At 48.7% G+C, this 13633-nt stretch overlaps 3 protein-coding genes across 3 annotated transcripts in view; 2 read left to right on the top strand and 1 right to left on the bottom strand.

The window, feature by feature from the left end:
- Positions 1-11667, top strand: part of LOC119975589 (zinc finger protein 91-like) — a 125568-nt gene extending 113901 nt beyond the window's left edge. Inside the window, exons 5-6 of the mRNA XM_038815375.1 lie at positions 9656-9793; positions 10008-11667. Of these exons, the coding sequence (XP_038671303.1) occupies positions 9656-9793; positions 10008-10910 (1041 nt within the window). The 3' untranslated portion in view covers positions 10911-11667. The remainder of the gene's footprint in view (positions 1-9655; positions 9794-10007) is intronic.
- Positions 1-13633, top strand: part of LOC119975587 — a 639245-nt gene that overhangs the window by 186921 nt on the left and 438691 nt on the right. The gene's annotated exons all lie outside the window — the stretch shown is intronic.
- Positions 1-13633, bottom strand: part of LOC119976646 (zinc finger protein 2-like) — a 482048-nt gene that overhangs the window by 404023 nt on the left and 64392 nt on the right. The window lies entirely within an intron of this gene.

Here is a 13633-nt window from a genome sequence, read left to right as displayed (position 1 = left end):
ACATGTGGACAGTTTTGGCCCTAGTGGACTGGGCAGGAAGACTAAAAGGTAGGACAGTTGATCAGCAGTGGCAGTTGTTTAAGGAGGCATTCAATTCCTCCCAACTAAAATATATTCCACACAGGAAGAAAGATTGTAAGGGGGGAAAAAAAACATCAATGGCTAAGTAAGGAAGTTAAAGATAACATAAAGACAAAAACTAAGGCATACCATATTGCAAAGGCCAGTGGCAAGCTGGAAGATTGGGATTCCACGTTGACTCTGACCAACTTTTACAGGTGCACCATAGAAAGCATCCTATCTGGCTGCTCGGCCCGCGACTGGAGGAAACGAGCGAGTCGTGAACACCACACAGTCCATAACACGAACCCGCCTCCCATCCATTGACTCTGTCGCCACCTCCCGCTGCCTTGGGAAAGTGGGCAGCATAATCAAAGACCACTCCCACCTGGCTTACTCACTCTTCCAACTTCTTCCATCGGGCAGGAGATACAAAGGTCTGAGGACACGCACTAACAGATTCAAAAAGAGCTTCTTCCCGACTCCTAAATGACCCTCTCATGCACTGATGGACTGATCTGATCTCTTCACATATCTTCTGTACTGACCCCTGTATGCTGTATGCGTCACCCGATGCCTGTGTCTATGTATTTTTATTGTGTATTTTATGTTTGCCCTATTATGTATTTTCTTTTAATGTACGGAATGATCTGTTTGAGCTGCACGCAGAACAATACTTTTCACTGTATCTTAAACCAATAAACCATTGTAACAATAAACCAATCCCAACTTTTAAAGATCAACAAAGGGTTACTAAAAAATCTTTAACAAGTGCAACGGTAAATTATGAAATAAAACTAGCGCAAAATATAAAAAAGGATAGCAAAAGCTTCTAATTTTGAAAAATATTTTATTGAGGCATTTACATATGTACACATCAAACACAATCACAATGCAAATAAACAAATCAACTAAATACCTGCACCACCGCCCCCCCCCCCTCCATTTTATCCACATCCATCCCTCCCGCCCCCCCCCCCCCCCCCCAACCACCTCTGCTGACACCTTAACTGCTCTCAAAGAAGTCAATGAACGGCTGCCATCTCCAGGCAAATTCCTGCAATTTCTCAAGGCGAACTTTATTTTTTCCAGCCTGAGAAACAGCCAGGTCACCCACCCACACCCAGGTTTCGGGGGCCACTAGTCCCTCCATTCTAATAATATCCGTCACTGGGCTACCACTTCTGGACTCGGGACAAAACGTTGCCTCTCTCTGCCCCTGGACTCCAGGGTTTTCTGACACTTCAAAGATCGCCACTTCTGGACTCGGGACCTTGAGGACCTCCGACATAACATCGGCAAACCCCTGCCAGAATCCCCCAAGTTTCGGACAAGCCTAAAACATATGGACATGATTTGTGGGCCCAACCACACAACGGCCACACCTATCTTCACCCCTTCAAAAAAATTGCTCATCCTGGCCACCGTCATGTGTGGCCTGTGGACCACCTTGAACTGAATAAGGTTAAGCCTAGCACACAACGAGATGCATTCACCCTCCTCACAGCCTCCTCTCACAGCCCAGTCTCGAACTCTCTACCCAACTCTTCCTCCCACTTGCGTTTCACTACCTCTATCGGGGCTCCCTCGCAATCCATCAGCTCCTTGTAAATTTCTGACACTTTACCCTCCCCTACCACTGTTCTTGACACCACCTTGTCCCTGCAGCCCCTTGGGTGGCAGGTGAGGAAAGGACGGTACCTGCTTCCGGATAAAATCCCTCACCTGCAAATACCAGAACCCATTCCCGGTCGGCAACTCAAACACCTCCACCAACCCCACCAAGCTCGGAAAGCTGCCCCCAACGAACAGATCCCCAAACCACTTAATCCTGCCCGTTGGCAACCCGAAACCCCCTATCCAGCACCCTCCCCCGCCCCAAGACAAACTGGGGATTCCCACAGATCGGTGCCCAAACCGAGGCCCCCTCCAGTCTCAGGTGCTTCCGCCACTGTTCCCACACCCTCAGGGCCATCACCACCACCGGGGTTGTGGGGTACCTAGCCGGCGAGAATGGCAAAGGCGCCATCAACAATGCCTCCAAACCCGCGTCCTTACAAGAGGCAGCCTCCATCTGCTCCCAGACAGACCCCTCCCCCACTACCCACGTCCTCACCATTGCTATATTCGCTGCCCAGTAGTGGTCATTTAATTCTGAAGCGCTAACCTGCGCCCCCCCCCCCCCCCCCCCCGTCCCCGCTCCAGGAACGCCTTCTTTACCCGCCCAAACAACCCTGAAATCAGCGCATTCACCCTCCTGAAAAAGCCTTTGGAATGAAGATCGGGAGATTCTGAAACACAAACAAGAACCTCAGGAGAACCGTCATCTTCAACGAATGCACCACTCCCGCCAGCGACAGGAGCACATTCCACCTAAAATCCCATTTCATCTGTTCCATCAACTGAGCCAAATTCAGCTTGTGCAGCTGTTCCCAGCTTCCGCGCCACCTGAATATCGAGATATCGAAAGTTCCCCCCACCGCTCTAAACGGCAACTCCCTCAGCCTCCTCTCCTGCCCCCTTGTTTGAATCGGAAAAACCTCGCTCTTCCCCATATTCAATTTTACCCCGAGAAACTGCCGAATTCATCCAAAAGACTTCCTCCCAATACCTTCCAACGTGTTTGAAATATAAAGCAGCAAGTGCCCCCCCCCCCCCCCCCCCCCGTACAATCCCTGACGCTCTCAGAGCTATTACCAATGGCTTTATAGCCAAGGCAAAGAGCAATGGGGAGAGTGGACATCCCTGCCTCGTCCACCTATGCAGCCTGAATTATTCTGAACTCAACCGGTTCGTTCACAGACTCGCTACTGGAGCCCGGTACAACAGCCAGACTCAACAAACAAAAACCCCTGCCCTAACCGCCCCAGCACCTCCCACAAATAGTCCCACTTCACTCAGTCGCAGGCCTTCTCCGCATTCATGGCGACCACCACCTCCACACTTCGGCCCTCTGGGGTCATCATTACAGCATTCAACAGCTGCCTGATGTTGGCTGACAAATGCCTTAGCAAACCCAATCTGGTCCTCCCCTATCACCCCCGGCACACAGTCCTCAATCCTTGAGGCCAAGACTTGGCCAGTAACTTGGCCTCTATATTTAACAGCGAAATTGGCTTGTAGGACCCACACTGCTGCGGATCCTTGTCCCTCTTTGAAATTAAGGAGATCAAGGCCTGCAACAGCGTCGGAGAGAGCACCCCCTGCTCCCTCACCTCATTAAACGCCCTTACCAGCGGGGGACCCAGGTTTTGGTCCTGCTTAAAGATGGTGAGGTATTGGAGGGAGGTTTTTAAGGTAATCTCGGGGTGGTACATGTGAGTTTGGAACCAGGGCCCCTAGAAACCATTTTCAGGGTGTGGACGCTCGTACTCGGTTCCTTATATAACTGTACCCACTCCAGAAACCTCGGCCCGATCCCAATCAAATACCCTGACTCTACTCGATCAAATGCCTCTTCTGCGTCCAGCGCAACCACCACCTCTGTCTCCCTTCCCTCAGCCGGCGTCATAACTAATATTTTAGCACCCTCCTAATATTCGAGAATAGCTGCCTCCCTTTCATTAACCCTGTCTGGTTCTCCCCTATCAACTGCAGGAGGCACCCCTCCAACCTAGCCGCCAGAACCTTCGCCAATATCTTTGCATCCAAATTCAGTAGCGATATAGGCCTGTACGACCACACTCTATTGGATCCATATCCTTCTTCAGCAGCAAGGAAATTGAGGCCTTCCCCAAAGTCTGTGGCAGCACCCCCTTCCTTATCGCCTCCTCAAACAGCCCCACCATCAGTGGCGCCAACTTGTCCTTAAATTTCTGATAATACTTCACTGGGAACCCATCTGGCCCTGCCACCTTCCCCGACTGCATCCTCCCAATTGCCTCCTTTATCTCCTGTTCCCCTACCAACCCCTCCAATATGGCCCTATCCTCCTCCCCCAACCTTGGGTTCTCCAGACCGTTCAGGAATTCCCACATCCCCTGGTGGCTTCAATTTTCAAGGAACTCCTCAAACACCCTGTTGATCTGGTCTGGGGCCACTACCAATTTTCCCATCCTATCCCACATCTGGACAATTTCTCCTGGTGCCTTCTCTCTCCAAAGTTGACCTGCCAGCATGCGCCCCATACTCATAAACTGCTCCCCTCGCCTGACTCAATTGGGGCACCGCCTTCCCTGTGGACAACCGATTAAAACTAGCCTGTAGCGCCCTCCTTCTATCTAAAAGTGCTGGATCTGCATCCACCTTCTACCTCCTATCTCCAACATCTCATTTATCAACTTTTGCCGCTCCACCCTCTTCTCTTTATCCATCTTGGGCTACCCCCTCACCACCGCCTTCAGAGCCTCCCTGCGATACCCCCCCTGTGCAATCAAAACCCATGTACTCCTTAATTACCTTCCCGATCTTTTCACAAAAACATTGGCTCCCCCAACAACCCCATGTCCAATCTCCAACCCGGCCTCTGACCTGCCCCCTTCTCCAAACCTATGTCCACCCAATGTGGTGAATGATCCGAAATTGCTAACGCTGAAAACTCTGATCCCTTAACCCCAGCTAACAGCGCCTTCCCTACTACAAAAACATTTATCCTCGAATAAACCTTGTGGACCAAAGAGAAAAACAAATTATCCTGCTCCCTCGGGTGCAAGAACCTCCACGGGTCCACTCCCCCCAATTCCTCCATAAGCCCAGTCAACACCTTCAACCCCCCCCCCCCCCCCCCCCCCCCCCTCCAGACTAGGCAAGAGAGTGTGGCTGCGACCTGTCCAGCCTTGGCTCCTGCACAAAGTTCCAGTTTTCACCCACTATCAGCTCGTGCAAATTCAAGTCCGGAATGGCCCCACATACCTTCCTCACGAACCCTGCATCATCCCAATTAGGGCCATACACATTTCTCCTTCACATGGTATCCGTGGAACCAAATAATCACTGCTCTTGGCAGCTCATCGTCTTTGGCTTAGCCCTCAACGACCGATGAGCCGGTCCAATTCGTACCAGGAGCATCCTCTCCCTCCCTCACCAACTCCACCAACATCTTGGCAAAGTACTCAGTCGACCTTGGGACCTCCACCGCCTCGGGCACGCTCACTATCCTCAAATTTTTTCGCCTCGATCTATTTTCCAGACCCTCCAATTTAGCTTGCAGCCCTTGTTGGCCTCAACCACTCTCTCTAGCTCCTTCCCCAATACTGTGCTGCGACATGGCTTCCTCCATTCTGCTCCATTCCTCCATAGGCGGCACAGTAGTTAGCACAGTTGCTTCACAGCTTCAGGGTCCCAGGTTTGATTCCCGGCTTGGGTCACAGTCTGCACGTTCTCTCCGTGTCTGCGTGGGTTTCCTCCGTGTGCTCCGGTTTCCTCTCATGGTCCAAAGATGTGCAGGTTAGGTGGATTGGCCATGTTAATTTGCCCCTAAGCATACAAAATGTTTAGGTGGGGTTACTGGGTTACGGGGATGGGGTTGAGGCGTGGGCTTGAGTGGGGTGCTCTTTCCAAAGAGCCGGTGCAGACTCGATAGGCTGAATGGCCTCCTTCTGCACTGTAAATTCTCTGATGATTCCCTACATTCTCTCACCCTGCTCTTTCACCTCGCTCGATGCCTTCGACACAGCCATAATCAGCCTCTTCCATCAACAACTTCAATGCTGCCATCATCTTCCTCCATGTACTTTGCGAAATGCTTTTCCCTTTCCAAAGCCATCACCTCGGTCATCTTTTCTGTTGTAAGCAGTGCGGCCCCACCCAGCGACCCAGCCTCTGACATCTTGCCAGCTCCCAGGCTTGCGCTGTCACTCGACGACGAACCCTCACTCTTTCCCTTCTTCACTGCGGTTTTCATCTGGTTTTTCAACATCTTCCTCCTTCTTTATTCCATTCAAAATATTGCCCCTGGGACCAGGCATTAAACTCTAAAAAATCAAGCAGGAGCCATTCAGGTGCAACTTCCTCCGACATGCCGCCACCAGAAGTCTGCAGAACGATAATGCTTGGAATCTAAATATGAAGCAGGCCAATGACGCCCTGAAAGGTGGGTGTTGACCGTCACTTATTTTGAGGTCCTGGCTCCAATACCAGCTGGAAGTATGCATAGCTCATATCGAGCTTTGTGAATGAATGCCCTCCACTGAGCTTAGTGTAGAGGTCCTCGATCCTCAGCACAGGATAACGGTCTAACTTGGAAAACCAGTTCTGGTTCATTTTATAATCGGGCTTCAGCATGGGAATGACCGGTGCCATCCAATCCGCGAACTACACTGGGCGTATAATTGAGAGACTTGAGGCGGTCAAGCTCAACGTCCACTTTGGGTCGTAGTGCGTATGGAACCGAACTGCGGCAATGAGCCCACGTTAATTCTCGTCGTGACTTCGCGGATGGTACCTAAACCCTTCTGGAAAACTTCAGGGTATTTTGCGAGTATGGCATTCTGGCCCTCCAAGCACATCTGGAATACTTGCTGCCAATCGATGCAGAGGCGTTGCAGCCAGTCTCAGCAAACGGAGGTCTCTGCTCCATACCATGGCCAAAGTAGGCACCCGAACTGCTGTCCAGAGGCAATGGGGACCATCCTAATATCAGCAATCGCCAGTGGTTCCCTGATATAGGTGGCCAACCGGGCCTCAAGTGTTCTGCAAGGCCAAAAGCTGTACCCCAGACTGAATTTGATCGAAGATGCCTCTGCTGAGGACCAAGACAGCGGAGCCTGTATCCAGTTACATCAGGATCGGGTGGCCGTTTGCACAGATCGGGATTTATTTTGGCGCCACCTTTGTTGTGGTGATGCACTGGCAAACATTGGCAGGATCGTCCTCGAAGAACATTCGGGGCCGGGAGGGTGGGCATGGCTCGTGGGACGGCCGGCTGACAGACTGACCAGCGGACATTGCTCACTGTGGTTACCTCGACCGCAGTCCTGCAATCTTTTGGATCTGTTTCTTCAGGGTCAGGGGGAAAATCCCGTTCAGCCTCTGGGGCCTTCAGTCGCCGATCCAGCTCCCGGTGAGCATGCGTTCAGGGTCGGGATCGCCTGGCTGTAGGGGCGTTCCACTGTGGGGGAGACGGGGCTGGTATGGCTTAGGCTGAGGACCTCCATTCCCTGCAATTCTTGCACACCCTGCTCTGCACTTTCCCATGACAGTGTTATCTCTATGGCTCTTCTTAGGTCCAGTTGCGGTTCAGCTAGCAATTTCCGCTAATCATCATGTTGTGGATACTGCAGACAAAGTCTGACCTGCAGCATCTTAGACAGTGAGGCCCCATATTCACAAAATTCTGCAAGCTTCCGGAGGAGGGCCAAGAACTCCTTCACGGAGTCTCCCTGGGTGCGTTCAGCCATATTAAAGTGGTAGCACTGGATGTTGGCGGTCTCGTGTTTAAATGCTCACCTAGTAGGGTGACCAAGTCTGCGAACGACCATGAGTCTGGGGCATCAGGTACGTTAGGTTCTTGATGATGCCAAAGATGCAAGTTGTCAAGAGGATGACAGTTTGGCACTAATCCCCGGTAATGGTGTTCGCATGTGAAAAAATATTGCCTCCGCTCTATATACTGCAACCAATCATCGGCACCTGCATCAAACGCCTCAAGCATCTCGATATTTGGCACGTCTGTGGCTGGTAAGATAAATTCCTGAGCAAATGAAATAGCTCCGCCTACAACTCCATTTTACCCTTGTTGCCAGTGTTAAGTTCTGAAGGAGCAACCACACAGGAGTGTAAGGGAAAAAAAGCCCCAGTTTAATACTCACGATACATCCAGTCCCCAAAGGGATGCCCTGACCACACCTGGTTAATCTTGCCTATTGAAGGAAGCCCCACCTCCTCGGCGAAGTTCATATTCTTCGAGGGTCACGGGGTACCTGATGGATCCAGTCCCATGACTCTTGTGTAGGTTATGGGTGGCAGGTTAGCACAGTGATTAGCACCATTGCTTCACAGCGCCAGGGACCCAGATTCTATTGCCAGCTTGGGTCACTGTGCGGAGTCTGCCCGTTATCCCCGTGTCTGCATGGGTTTCCTCCGGATGCTCCTGTTTCCTCCCACAGTCCAAAGAGTGGAGGTGATGGGCTGAATGGCCTCCTTCTGCACTGTATGATTCTATGATAACACTCCATCACATCAGCCCACAGTCTTTCTCCACTTCCCTAAGGTTCTTGGAATCCAATGGGGCAAATACTGGAAATGTGATATTCAAAAAATGTTGGAAATGCTCAGGTCAGGAAATATCTGCAGAGAGAGAGAAGCAACCTCTCTGCACCCGTCCACACTGTCCTCCTCCTGCAACTCTTTCTGTGTTGTCCAGTCAGTGGGGCTGCTCTGAACTGTGGCAGTTTTTCCTTTTCACTTGTATGCAGAGAATCTGCTGCAATGGTGAAGCTTCCCACCGCCATCGCTCTGGTTCCTCCCAAGGGTCAATCTCTGCTTTTCAATTCGATTCAGCCGCTCGGGCTCGCGCTTCCTCACATTCCAACTCCCGAACGCTGGGCGCCAACCGCCGCTGCGCGCGACAGAACTAAAAACCCCATCAGGCGCGCGACAGAACTACAACTCCCATCAGGTACCGCGGCGTAGCTCTCGCCCCCCCCCCCCCTCTCACAGCGCGGGCTCTGGCGCCACGTGCACCATGGGTAATATAGTTCCGTCCGGGTGACTGTCTCGAAAGCGGCAACTCAAAACTGGGCGGGGCACGGAGTCAGTGAGGGCCGTCCTCCACTATGTGATTGGTTGTGCAGAGTGATTGGCATGCCATTTCTGGGCAGGACTATTCTGTGGCACAGTGACTGCTTGTGAGGAATCAGGAACAAGGATTGGACATGGTGGTTGTGGGCGAGACAGCGAAGTTTTCCTCCATCTCTGATTGGCTGAAATGGCTGTCAATCAGAGAGCTGAGCTGTTTGATTGGCTGTGTGGTTGAGGGTGTTTATTGGAAGCATTTCCTTTCTGATTTACAGACTGAGTTTTGTTGATGGGTCATTGCTGAATATGGGAAGGTGAGGTGTAATTATCTGGGAGGAACCAGAGCGATGGCGGTGGGAAGATTCATCATTGCAGCAGATTCTCTGCGGACAACTGAAGAGACACATTTAGTAAAATGTCTTTTAATGTCTTCTTTAAAGATTTTACCTGAAGGCCTCGGCCTTTCCCAAAAGCCTGGGCTTGGATTTGATCATTTTATCCTGGAGGTCTGGGTAGAGGAAGGAAAGTAGCCACTTTGTCTGCTCCTGGCCACTATCCAGTGTCCCTGGATGGTGTGTGACAGTCAAGTGAGGAAAAAGAAAGGATTTGTATCTGATCCCCCACACAGGGTAATAGCAGACTGGCACTCACTGTGGAACAGTCTCTAACTGAGGAGTCAGCCCCTTCAGCAAAGGAGGAGAGAAGTTGGAGGAAATCATGTTTCCTTTTTCTGTTTCACAGAAGTATTGCATTGGACTACACCAGAGAATACAGAGAGGATAGACATCGCAGATAGATCCTGACTGTCACCCAGGGAACAACTACACAACTGTGGGAAGACATCCAGTCCTCTCACAGCATTTATCAACACAGAGAAGGTTTAGCAGTTAAATTATCTTCTATAAATTGCTCGGGTCAGGGGAGCTCTGATATATCATCAGATCTGAAGCTGTCAGTGGTGTGGAATCTTCCATCAGAACCGACCTTTCCGAAGGTTCGACTGTGGGTGATCCATCAGAGTGAGACTGGGAAGAAGTGTGAGTGGGCTCCAAGTGTGGTGAGTCTTTAATCATTCATTGAGCCTCGTTGACTCATTCCTACATGCGATTGGCTGTTCAAGTGTGAGTTGTGTGAGGAGGCTCCACTAATTCATGAGAACACAAGGTGCATCTGTAACAAAGACAGAAAATGCTGCACAATCTCAGCAGGTCTGACAGCATCTGTGGAGAGAGAAGGGAGCTAACATTTTGAGTCTGGATGACTCTTTGTAAAACATCTGTAACAACCTCTATTCATTCAAGGGCCGTCACATGGGTGAGGAACAATTCAAGTGTGGAATGTGTGATAAAATCTTCACACAGTTAAGTAGCCTCCAGCTGCACCAGACCGTCCACACAGGAGAGAAGCGATTCAAGTGTGGATTTTGTGATAAGACTTTTGTGACATCTTGGAGTCTCCTAAGACATCAGACGATTCACACAGGAGAGAAGCCATTCTCATGTGAGGTGTGTACAAAATCATTCACGCAGTTATCACATCTCCGTATACACCAAAATATTCATACTGGGGAGAAACCGTTCACGTGTGTGGTATGTGACAAGTCATTTTCTGATTCATCAAACCTCCGCACACACGAACGTATTCACACTGGGGAGAGACGGTTCAAGTGTGAGGTGTGTGACAAATCTTTCATGCGGTCATCGCATCTCCTGGAGCATCAGAGGATCCACACAGGGGAGAAACCGTTCACATGCCAGATTTGCAACAAATCATTCTTAGATTCAACAAGACTTAGTGAACACCAACGTATTCACTCTGGGGAGAAACCATTCACATGCAAGGTTTGTGACAAATCATTCTCATTTTCATCGAGCCTCTACACACACAAACGCATTCACACTGGGGAGAGACCGTTCAAGTGTGAGGTGTGTGAGAAATCTTTCACGCAGTTATCAAAGCTCAAGATCCATCAGAGGATCCACACAGGGGAGAAACCATTCACTTGTGAGGTGTGTGGCAAATCATTCTCTGATTCATCGAACCTCCGCTGCCACAAATACATTCACACAGGTGAGAAACCCTTCACGTGTGAGGTGTGTAACAAATCATTCTCGCAGTCATCGAAGCTTCGAGTCCATGAGAGGATCCACGCAGGAGAAACTGTTCACCTGTGAGGTATGTGACAAATCGTTCTCACAATCATTGAAGCTTCTAGTTTATCAGTGGATCCACATGGGACAAACTGTTCACCTGTGAGGTGTGTGACAAACCATTCTCGTAGTCTCGGACTCTCCGTACATACCAACACATTCAAAAGGAAGTAACTGTTCAAGTGCAGTCTGCCATCAGAGTGTGAAGCTGCACAAAAGCTCACTGCAAAGGTTGTTCAGTGATGTTGGGGCACAAAACAAGAAGCAGCTTTCACTCACATCAAACAAGTAGTGACAATAACGTCAGTGCTGCGGTATTATGGTGTCAACGATGAAGTCACCCTGCAGTGGGATGCCAGTGAAACAGGACTTGGGGCAACCCTCATGCAGCAAGGACAACCAGTTGTGTTTGTATCCAGAGCATTAACAAAAACTGAACAATGCTATGTACAGATTGAGAAAGAGTGTCTAGATATTGTCTTTGTGAACATTTCAATCAGTACCTTTTGAGCGAAAAGAAAATTATAGTAGAGTCTGAGCACAAACCACTTCAAATCATCTTTCTCAAACCACATCTACTTGCTCCAAAGTGTTTACAAAGGAAGTTACTTAATTTGTGAAGACTTGAACACTTTAAAGGTTATAACTGCATTGTATGTGTAGGGACAGACAAAATCTTAACAAACTAGAAAGAACATTTTTTAAAAATTAAAGTGTGATAATTTCTTTGCAAACTATTTATATGGAATAACTTTCAAATAAAAAGGGGGATTTATCGCGATGTACACTGTGGCTTCCCACTTTGTCATTGTCCAATCTAAATATTACCGTTTGCACTCAGTTCCCCATCAGCTTCACAGACATTTTCTAGTGTGGGAACAGCATTTTTCATCCTCGGAGGCTTTAAAACTGATCATATCAGTGAGGGATGTATAGCCTCGGATGTGTTTGACAGCAGATCAGAAGATGAAGATCTACAACATCCAAGGTAGCGATGACATGCAGTGATGGTATCGACACATGTACAGGAGAGAGGAGCACGGGGAAGGGAGAAATTTTCTCCTAGCTCCTCTTCTCTCTGAAGGTAGTTTTGGGGGCGGTTAGAATTATATTTTAACTAAAGGAGTTTGTTTCTGTCAAGTACCGCTAAACAAGATCAAGAAAGCTATTTTGAGACTAAAACTAGTAGTGGCTTCTTCAGCCATTTTGAATCCTGAATTATTGTATCATTCCAAAAGATTAATTCAAAGCTTTGAATAAGACTTCATTGAGTTTCAAAATTAATAAGATATTTTATCAATAACCAATGTTGATTAAAAAGCAAAAACAAGTAGTATTCTGTTGAAGTATGAGCGCATTGCAAGAAAACCCCATGAGATGGGAACACCAAGATACAGAGATCTCTAGTCCTAATGAAAAGGGCATTGTTCAAAATCAGATTAAACTTGATGGAGTAATGATTTGAGATGCCGGCATTGCACTGGGGTGAGCACAGTAAGAGGTCTTACAACACCAGGTTAAAGTCCAACAGGTTTGTTTTGAATCACTAGCTTTCAGAGCACAGCTCACCTGAGGAAGGAGCTGTGCTCTGAAAGCTAGTGATTCAAAACAAACCTGTTGGACTTTAAACTGGTAGAGTAAGGAAGCCGTTGTTCTTTATGGGAGATTCATTGTTGTCCTTTTGAACTGGATGTCATCAACTGGAAGATGTAATTAGAAACAAATAAAATCCGCTCAGTGACGGTCAGGACCAATGCTCTGGCCAGTCGTAGCCTGACAGTCACTGGGTGAGAATCAGAAAATAATAGAAATAAGAAATCTGGCAAAATCGAAAGGGCTGCAAGAGAAAAGCCGAGATCTTCAGCAGGCACAAAAAGACATTTCAACAAATGTGTCTCCAGGTATGGCAGCCGAGTTGCCACGGTTCTGGTTTAACAATCCAAATGTAGAGAGTTCAAATCCAAGGTACACACATAGAATTACAGAGCAGAAACAGGCCATTCAGCCCGATTGCTCCATGCTGGTGTTGATGCTTCACATGAGCCTCCTCATACCCCTCTTCATCTCACCTTATCAGCATATCCTCTCTCATGAGCCTGTCTAATTTCCCTTCAAAGACATCCATGATATTCACCTCAAACACTCCATGTAGCAAAAGTAATTTGACAAATGACATTTTCTGAATTGGATCAAAATAAAAACATCAAAACTTTCAAATTGTCATAAAAACCCAAATACTGTCGTTCAGGGAACAGAACCTGATACAACTTCCCGAGATGCAAAAGGAGAGGGGGGTAAAGGACATTGGGTGTCATGCCGTGCTGGCTTTGGTAATGACTTGGGAGAGTGACTGTGACTTGGAGACTGACTCTGTGACTGGGGGTGACTGTGACTCGGAGACTGACTCTCTGACTGGGAGTGACTGTGACTCGGAGACTGACTCTGTGACTGGGGGAGTGATCCCTCTCTCTGCACCAAACTTTAAAAAAAATATATTTTATTGAGGCATATATAATTTTAACAACTTTCAAGAGGGAAAATCAAAGCAAATAACATTCAACAACCAACCCCAGCCAACATGGCTTGCGCACACAATTCCCCAATCCGCCTTTCCCATTAACTATTTCCCACCTCAACCAGCCCCCCACACCTTCCTCTTTCTCTTTAACCCCCCCCCTTTCTGCTGACAGCTTAATTTTATCCAAAAAAGTCGATAAATAGCTGCCACCTCCGGGCGAACCCCAGCA

Source organism: Scyliorhinus canicula, chromosome 13, assembly GCF_902713615.1.
Source record: "Scyliorhinus canicula chromosome 13, sScyCan1.1, whole genome shotgun sequence".
Taxonomy (NCBI): domain Eukaryota; kingdom Metazoa; phylum Chordata; class Chondrichthyes; order Carcharhiniformes; family Scyliorhinidae; genus Scyliorhinus; species Scyliorhinus canicula.
This window is presented reverse-complemented; position numbering and strand designations above follow the sequence as displayed.